This window comes from Carlito syrichta, unplaced genomic scaffold (genome assembly GCF_000164805.1).
Source record: "Carlito syrichta isolate Samal-C Ts95f unplaced genomic scaffold, Tarsius_syrichta-2.0.1 Scaffold311854, whole genome shotgun sequence".
Classification (NCBI taxonomy): domain Eukaryota; kingdom Metazoa; phylum Chordata; class Mammalia; order Primates; family Tarsiidae; genus Carlito; species Carlito syrichta.
The window spans coordinates 21,078-30,742 of NW_007255950.1; the positions used below are offsets into that span (position 1 = coordinate 21,078).

A 9,665-nucleotide genomic window follows, 5' to 3' on the forward strand; every position below is an offset into this window, starting at 1 on the left:
TGAATTGGAGTCACACTCTGTCGCCCAGACTGGAGTGCAGTAGCACACTCCCGGCCACCACAGCCTCAACCTGGTGAGCTCCAGCAATCCTTCCACCTCAGCCTTCCAAGTAGCTGGAACTACAGGCGTGCACTGCCATGCCTGGCTAATTTTTTTGATTTACTGTAGAGATGAAGTCTTACCAAGTTGCCCAGGCGGGTCTCGAACCCGCGGGCTCAGGCAATCCACTCACCTCAGCCTCCCAAAGTGCGGGAGATTTTTTTTTTTAAGAGACATGGTCTCACTCTGTCATCAAGGCTGGAGTGTAGTAGTACAGTCATAGGTCACTGTAACCCCTAACTGCTAGGTACAAGTGATCTTCTTATTTTGACCTCTCAAAGTGTTAGGATTATAGGCCACTGTGCCCTGCCATAAATTTTATTTTATTTTTTTTTGAGTTGGAGTCTCACTCTGTTGCCCAGACTAGAGTGCAGTGGCATGCTCTCGGCTACCACAGCCTCAACCTGCTGGGCTCTGGCGGCGGTCCTTCCACCTCAGCCTTCCAAGTAGCTGGGACTACAGACGCATGCCACCTCGCCTGGCTAGTTTTTGATTTATTGTAGAGATGAGGTCTCGCTGAGTTGCCCAGGTGGGTCTCAAGCCCCGCGGACTCAGGCAATCCACTCGCCTCGGCCTCCCAAAGTGTTGGCATTACAGGCTGAGCCACTGAGCCTGGCCTGATTTTTTTTTTTATTAAGTTACATCTTAGTACAAATAATATACTTGTGTCAATCAATTATCAAAACAAATTCTTAATAGCATTAAAAGAATCTTTGTGGGCTCAGTGGCTCAGCCTGTAATCCCAGCACTTTGGGAGGCCAAGGCAAGTAGATTACCTGAGCCTGTGGATTCGAGACCAGCCCAGGCAACTTGGTGAGACCCTATCTCTACAATAAATAAATAAAAAATTAGCTGGGTGCAGCAGCAGGCACCTGTAGTTCCAGCTACTTGAAAGGCTGAGGTGGAAGGATTGCTGGAGCCCAGCAGTTCAACGCTGGGATGGCTGTGAGTGTGCCATTACACTCCAGCCTGGGTGACGGAGTGAGACTCTGACTCAAAAAAAAAAAAGTATCTTTGCATTTCAAAAACACGCAAAGATGACAGTTTGCGTTGTCATCCTTGTGCAGGGGCCGTGCTAATCATCTCTGTATTGTTCCAATTTTAGTATATGTGCTACTGAAGAGAGCACACAAACTTGATTTTTAATAATTGAGGTAAAACTCACATAGTAAAAATTATCCACCTTAAAATTGACATTCACAGTGTTGTGCAGCTACCACCATTTTCATCATCTCCAAAGGAAACCATGTATTGATAAGTCGTTTTCCTCCTCCTGCTCCCAGCCCTTGGCAACCACTGATCTGTTCTGTCTCTGTGGTTTAGTTATTCTAGATGTTTCATATAATTGGGATGTCAAACAGTATGTGACCTTTTGTATCTGGCTTCTTTCAGTGAGTGTAATGCTTTTGAGGTCCACCTGCATTGTGGCATATATCACAATTATTTATCTGTTCATCCATTGAAGGATGTTTGTGTTGTTTCTACTTTTTTTCTTAAAGAAACATCTCATTTTGTCACAAAGGCTGGAGTGTAGTGGTGCAATTACAGCTCACTGCAGGCTTTATCTCCTAGGCTCAAGTGAGCCTCCTATGCTGGGACTACAGGTATGCACCACTGGGCCTGACTGTTGTGGTTTTGTTTTGAAATTTGCTAAGCACTGGAGGTATCTAATAAATGTAAAATATGTACCACACGTTTTCACTGTTTTTCCCTACAAACATTTTTTTTTAATCAATATTTTTTATTTTAATATTGTGGGGTACAGTTAAGGGTTAGGTATACAAATATGCTTCGTTCAGGCACCCTTGTTGATAAGGGGTGTCTCCCTGTCCCCAGACAGATATTGACTACTGTTAATCCCACCTCCCTTCCCCTCCCCCCCATAGTTTCCCACCACTGTCAATCCATTTCTTACAGTATTACGATAGATGTTCAAGGTCCACTATATGAGTGAGAACACGTGATACAAGAATTTAGGAAGTAATAGCAAGTGATTTGTCTTTTGTTGTTTAGTATTTTCAAAAGTTTACTATAAGCCTTTAAATATATATACTTTTATACTTTAGTGCCTTCATAAGTGGATTCATGCTTTATTCTTTCAGTCAGCAAATATTTACTGAGTATTTACTATATGCCAGATAGACATAGCAGACAAAAATCCTTACACACTTAGAAGTTAGGTGCCTTTTTTTTTTTTTCCTCAAATGTAGCTTAACCGTGTCTTTTTTTTTTTGAGTTGGAGTCTCACTCTGTCACCCAGGCTGGAGTGCAGTGGCACACTTATGGCCACTTCAGCATTGACCTGTTGTGCTCTGGCAATCCTTCCACCTCTGCCTTCCAAGTAGCCAGAACTACAGGCGCACGCTACCACACCCGGCTAATTTTTTTATTTATTGTAGAGACAAGGTCTCACCAAGCTGCCTGGGCTGATCTCAAACCCGCGGGCTCAGGCAGTCCACTTGCCTTGGCCTCCCCAAGTGCTGAGATTATAGGCTGAGCCACTGAGCCGGCCTATTGTGTCTTTAAATTCAAAGCCTCTTTTGGTACAGTTTTACGTTTACAGAAATACTACCCATAATACAAAGAATTCCTATATACCATCTTTCCACTCCAGCATATACATGGTTTCTCCTGTTATTATCATCTTACATTAGCATGGTACACTTGTCACAATTGATGAATCAATATTATAAATTATCATTAACCAAAGTTCATAGTTTCTTCAGATTTCCTTGGTTTTTATGTAATGTCTGTTTTCTGTTTGAGGATCCCATGTCGGATCCCATACTACGTGTAGTTGTCATGTCTCCTTAGGCTCTTCTCAACTGTGTCAGTTTCTCAGATTTTTCTTGTTTTCAGTGCCGTTAAATGCTTTCAGGAGCACTAATCAGTATATTTTAGGAGGCCACTCTGTTGGAATTTGTCTGACTTCTTTTCTCATAATTAGGTTGGGATTTCAGAAGGAAGAACACAGAAATAGAAAGCATTTTTATCACATTATATCAAGGGTACAATGCTACCAGTATGAGTTTTGTCTTTGAGGTTGACCTTGATCACTTGATCTGTAAAATTACTCTTTTCACTCCTTGCCATATTATACTCTTTGGAAGGAAGTCACTTTGTTCAGTTCAGACTTAAAGAGTGGGGAGTTATACTCCACCACCTGAAGGGAAGAATATCTTCAAAAATTATTTGGAATTCTTCTGTATGGGATATTTGTCTATTCTCCCTCACTTATTTATTCAGTTATGTATTTATGTATGTATGTATGTATGTATTTATTTATATAAAGTCAGAGTCTCACTCTGTTGCCCAGGCTGGAGTGCAGTGGCATGCTCATGACCACCACAGCCTTGACCTGCTGAGCTCAGGTGATCCTTCCATTCTCAGCCTTCCAAGTAGCCGGAGCCACAGGTGCGTGCCACCACACACAGCTATACATTTTTTGATTTATGATAGAGACAAGGTCTCGTCAAGTTGCCTAGGCTGGTCTCAAACTCCTGGGCTCAGGCAGTCCTCTCACTTCAGCCTCCCAAAGTGCTGGGATTACAGGCAAGAGCCACCGCATCCAGCTATTCAGTTATTTATATTAGCAAAGACTCATAGGTGTTTATTTTATACTTTGGGTTATAATCCAATACTACTTTATTTTTTTTCAGCTTTGGCCATTGGGAGCTCTTGCAGCTGGCTGAAAACAGTCCCTTTGACACACCTCCCTCATTGTTTGTTTTCATTTTCTTTTTTTCTTTTTTTTGAGTTGGAGTCTCACTCGGTCGCCTGCTGGGCTCTGGCGATCCTTCCGCCTCAGCCTTCCAAGTAGCCGGAATTACAGGCATGCGCTACCACGCCCGGCTGATTTTTTGATTTATTGTAGAGATGAGGTCTCGCTGCCCAGGTGGGTCTCGAACCCGTGGGCTCAGGCAATCCACTCACCTCGGCCTCCCAAAGGCGCGGGATTACAGACTGAGCCACCGAGCCCGGCTTTGTTTTCATTTTCTTGAGCACTTTTTTACTTTCTGGTAGTACAAGATGTTCCAGGTTCATCTAGTTTTCCCATTCCTAGAATCAGTCATTTCTCTGAGGAGTACGGGTTCCTTTTATTGGAGAGTGACATTAAAAATGAAGATCTGGCTTTAATATGTGTTTCTCCCCATTTTCTTCTTTTGCTCTAGTTATCATGGTTTGGGACTACAGAGGCCACATCAACGACAACAACCGGTTCCAAACAGTGATGCTGTCTTGAATTGCCCTGCTTGCATGACCACATTGTGCCTTGACTGCCAGAGGTAATGAATGAAGGGTGTATACCCACACACAAACATATACACACATGCACAGAACAAAAAATAACTTCATGATCCATTGGTTAGATCAGAAATAGACTTTTGAGCTGGGCGTGGTGATGTGTGCCTATAGTCCCAGTTACTCAGAAGGCTGAGGCAGGAAGATCGCTTGAGACCAGGAGTTTGAGGCTACAGTGAGCTATTATCATACCATTGCACTCCAACCTGTGTGACAGAGTGAGACCCTGTCTCTAAAAATATTTTAAAAATTAAAAATAAATTAAAAATAAAAAAGAAAGACTTTTGAGGTACATAGGATTTCTGATAAGATTCTATACTTATATCCTTGATGCTAATGACTAATCTTTATACAGATAATTTTGGTTAGATATAGTTTAATTAAAAGTAGCTTTTCAGTCCAAGCTGACAGTATAGAAGCAAGCTGGCTTTACTTCTCACAACAGAAAACCGAAACCAAATATATAGCACTGAGATTATTACCACCAATATCCCAGATCTCAAATATAAGGAGGAAACAGTTTCCAGGGTCACAGACAAGTGAAAATACTACAGGCAGACAGGAAGAGAACTGGACTTCCATATCCACAACACCCCTTCCCCTAGTCTGCCTAGCATGAGTAAATACAAAAATTTCCCCAAACTTGTGGTTATTTTTGTTGTTATTGTTTTTGTTTTCTTTTTTTTTAGTTTTGAGTTGGAGTCTCACTCTGTCATCCAGGCTGAAGTGCAGTGGCTTGCTCACAACCACTGCAGCCTTGACCTGCTGGGCCTAGGCAATCCTCCACCTCAGCCTTTCAAGTAGCTGGAACTACAGGCACACACTACCACGCCCAGCTTATTTTTTGATTTATTGTAGAGACAAGGTCTCGCCAAGTTGCCCAGGCTGGTCTCGAACCCTGGGCTTTAGGCAGTCCTCTCGCCTCGGCCTCCCAAAGCGCTGGGATTATAGGCTGAGTCACCAAGCCCAGCCAACTTGTGGTTTCTATACTGGAAAAAGTAAACTCAAGATAGACAACCTTTCCTACCATCTTGAGTTCCCTGGCAGGAGACCTGTCCTTGCTTCAACCCATGTGAAGCCTTAGGAGTGCCTGCAGGGAGAAATATCCCAGAGGACAGCCAGAGACAAGAAGCAGAGAGGTAAGACTACCATCCCCAGCTCTGGAAATTCTGCTCTGTAACTCAGTCAAGGGAGATGCCAAATCAGAGTGGCTATTCAGCAGTACCACGCTATAGGTTTGTTCCATAGGTCTCCTGAGCATGAACCCATAGCCAACCTTCCTTCACTGCTGGGATATCCCCTATGGGACCTCCCCCATTCAGCACGCTGTTTCCTAGAAATTGAGGCAAGCCATGGCTAAAGCTCCATTGAGTGCTGAGAAGGAGGCAGTGACCTAGCAGAAAGAAGGAAGAAAAGAACTAAAGGAAGGGAAATAAGGACAGAAGGAAAAAAGGAAGAAAGAAGGGAAAGGAAAGAAAGAAAAGTATATCAACAGGCAAATTGCAAATTACCAAGAATTTTTAAGTAAACATACCTAGTGAAAACCAAAACAAGTCACACAGAGAAGACTAGAATAAACAACTAACCCTTCAATGCAAAGACATAAATGTACATCCACAAGAAGCATCAGCAAATGGAACTGTGACCTCTCTAGACAAAACAAGGAACCAGTGACTGGCCCCAGCAAGACTGTGATGTGTGAACTCTGTGACCAATAATTCAAAATAGCAGTTTTAAGAAATCTCAGGACAACACAGAAAGGCAGTTCAGAAATTATTTGTTTTTATTAAAATTTTAATAAATTTTATTATTTATTTTATATTTGTAATTTAATAAAATTTTATTTTTATTTCAAGTTGTCCAGGCTGGCCTCGAACCTGCAGACTCAGGCAGTCTACTTGCCTTGGCCTCCCAAAGTGCTGGGATTATAGGCTGAACCACCGAGTCCGGCCAGCCGTTCAGAAATGTATCAGAAACATTTAACAAATAAATTTAAATTAGAGAGGTAGGAGCACACCTCATCAACCAGGATACCTGCATAATGAACATTTGTATACCTAACCCTGAATTGTACCCGACTTCTTTTTTTTTTTTTTTTTTTTAATAATCAATATTTTTTATTATGACATTGTGGGGTACAGTTAAGAGTTAGGTATACAAATATGCTTTGTTCAGGCACCCTTGTTGATAAGAGGTGTCTCCCCATCCCCTGACAGATGTTTACTACCATTAATCCCATCTCCCTTCTCCCGCCTCATAGGTTCCCACCACTGTCAGTCATTTTCTTATGGTATTACATTGGATGATCAAGGTCCACTATATGAGTGAGAACATGTGATACTCAGGTCTTTGTTTCTATGAGAGGTCACTCAGTATTATAGACTCAAGTTCCATCCATCCAGGTTGCTGCAAAATTCTTGATTTTGTTCTTTTTTATGACTGCATAGTATTCCATCGTATATATGTACCACATTTTTTAAATCCAGTCCTCTTTTGATGGACAGCATGGTTGGTTCCAGGTTCTTGCTATTGTGAACAATGCTGTGATAAAAATTTGTGTGCAGGTATCTTTTTTATAGAGTGATTTGAGTTCTTCAGGGTATATTCCTAGTAGGGAGATTGCAGGGTCATATGGAAGGTTGATACTTAGAGCTTTTAGGAATCGCCACACTGCTTTCCACAGAGGTTGCACCAGTTTGCACTCCCACTAATAGTGTAGAAGTGTTCGCTTTTCACCACACCCCCTCCAGCAACTGTTATTTTTTGAGTTATTGATAATTGCCATTCTGACTGGAGTTAGGTGGTATCTCAGTGTGGTTTTGATTTGCATCTCCCTGATGATTAGTGAAGTTGAGCATTTCTTCATGTGTCTGTTGGCTGCTCGGATGTCTTCCTTTGTGAAGTATCTGTTCATATCTTTTGCCCATTTTATAATGGGATTGTTTGTTTTTTTCTTTACAGCACGTTTGAGTTCCTTGTAGATCCAAGATGTTAAGCCTTTGTCAGACCTGGAGTTGGCAAATATACTTTTTCCCAGTCTGTAGGCTGTCTCTCTGCTCTCTTGATGGTTTCTTTGGCTTTGCAGAAGCGTGTTAGTTTAATGAGGTCCCACTTGTTTATCTTCTCTCTTATGGCCTGTGGGTTTTGGATTTTGTTCAGGAATTGGATGCCAGTTCCAATTTCCATGAGGGTATGTCCTTCCTTTTCTAAGTTTCTTATGGTTTGAGGTTTTACATTTAAGTCTCTGATCCATTTGGAGTTAATTTTTGTGTATGGGGATAGATAGGGGTCCTGTTTCAATCTTTTGCATGTGGTTAGCCAGTTTTTCCAGCACCATTTACTGGATAGGTTCTCCTCTCCCCAGTGGTAGGTGGTGGAGGCTTTGTTGAAGATTAGTTGGTTGAGAAATTGAGGTTTCGTGTCTGGAATCTCAATTCTATTCCACTGATCTGTATGCCTGTTCCTATACCAGTACCAAGCTGTTTTGATGATTGTAGCTTTATAGTAAAGTTTGAAGTCTGGTAATGTGATACCGCCTGCTTTGTTTTTTTTTTTTTTTTTTTGCTGAGGATTGTTCTGGCTATTCTTGTTCGTTCCCACTTCTTTAAAATAAAGAAAAAGACTGGGCTCGGTGGCTCAGCCTGTAATCCCAGCACTTTGGGAGACTGAGGCAAATGGATTGCCTAAGCCTGTGGGTTCAAGACTAGCCTGGGCAACTTGGCGAAACCTCATCTCTATAATAAATAAAAAATTAGCTGGGCATGGTAGCACGCGCCTGTAGTTCCGGCTACTTGGAAGACTGAGGCAGAAGGATTGCTGGGGCCCAGCAGGTCGACACTGGGGTGGCCGTGAGTGTGCCACTGCACTCCAGCCTGGGAGACGGAGTGAGACACCAACTCAGAACAAAGAAAAAAACCCCCAAACACACAAAAAATATATATTGAAAAAAAAAGGATGGGCACAGTGATTCATTCCTGTAATCCTATCACTTTGAGAGGCTGAGGTGGGAGGAGTTAGAGACCAGTCTGGGCAACATAGCAAGGTCTTGTCTTGACCAAAAAAAATTATTTAAAAATTAACTGGCATGCCTGGGCACAGTGGCTCATGCCTATTATAATCCCAGCACTTTGGGAGGCCGAGGTGAGAAGATTGCCTGAGCCTGTGTGTTTGATACCAGCCTGGGTAACTTGGTGAGACCTCATCTCTGCAATAAATCAAGAAATTAGCCAGGCATAGTAGTGGGTGCCTGTAGTTCCAGAAGGATCACCTGAGCCCAGTAGGTCAAGGCTGCACTGGCCATGAGCATGCCACTGCTCTCTAGCTTGGGCGACAAAGTGAGACTCCAACTCAAAAAAAAAAAAAAAAAAAATTAGCCGCCGGGCATGGTGGCTCAAGCCTGTAATCCCAGCACTTTGGGAGGCTGAGGTGAGAGGACTGCCTGAGCCCACAGTTTTGAGATCAGCCTGGGCAACTTGGCAAGACCTCATCTCTACAATAAGATAAAAAAATTAACTGGGCATGGTAGTATACCCCTGTAGTTCCAGCTCCTTGGAAGACTGAGGCAGAAGGGTCACCTGAGCCCAAAGGGTTGATGCTGGAGTGGCCATGAGCATGCCGCTGTACTCCAACGTGGGCGATGGAGTGAGACTCCCACTCAAAAAGTAAATAAATAAAATTAGCCATGCATGATGCTTATAATTCTAGTGCTTTTTGAGGCTGAGATGAGAGAATAGTTTGAGGCCAGGAGTTCAAGGTTAGCCTGGGCACCATAGCAAGATGCCATTTCTACCAAAAAAAAAAAAATTAGCTGAGAATGGTACTGCATGCCTATTGTCCCAGCTAATTGGGAAGATGAGTCAGGAGGATCCCTTAAGCTAGGGAGTGGAGACTTATGGAGTGCTTGATGGCTTAAATGCAAGGAGCCAAGACTGTACCATTGCATTCCAGCCAGGGCGACAGTGAGACCCTGTCTCTAAAAAAATAAAAAGAGGCTGGGCTCAGTGGCTCAGCCTGTAATCCCGCGCCTTTGGGAGGCTGAGGTGAGTGGATTGCCTGAGCCCACAGGTTCGAGACCCGCCTGGGCAGGCGAGACCCCATCTCTACAATAAAATCAAAAAATTAGCCGGGCGTGGTAGCGTGCGCCTGTAATTCTGACTACTCGGAAGGCTGAGGCGGAAGGATCGTTGGAGCCCAGCAGGTCGAGGCTGCGATGGCCAGGAGCGGCCACTGCACTCCAGTCTGGGCGACAGAGTGAGACTCCAACT

At 43.1% G+C, this 9,665-nt stretch overlaps 1 protein-coding gene across 1 annotated transcript in view; it reads left to right on the top strand.

Moving 5' to 3' along the window:
- EAPP (E2F associated phosphoprotein) overlaps positions 1-9,665 on the top strand; it is a 33,551-nt gene that overhangs the window by 17,986 nt on the left and 5,900 nt on the right. Inside the window, exon 5 of the mRNA XM_008069204.2 lies at positions 4,272-4,385. Coding sequence (XP_008067395.1) covers positions 4,272-4,385 — 114 coding nt within the window. The remainder of the gene's footprint in view (positions 1-4,271; positions 4,386-9,665) is intronic.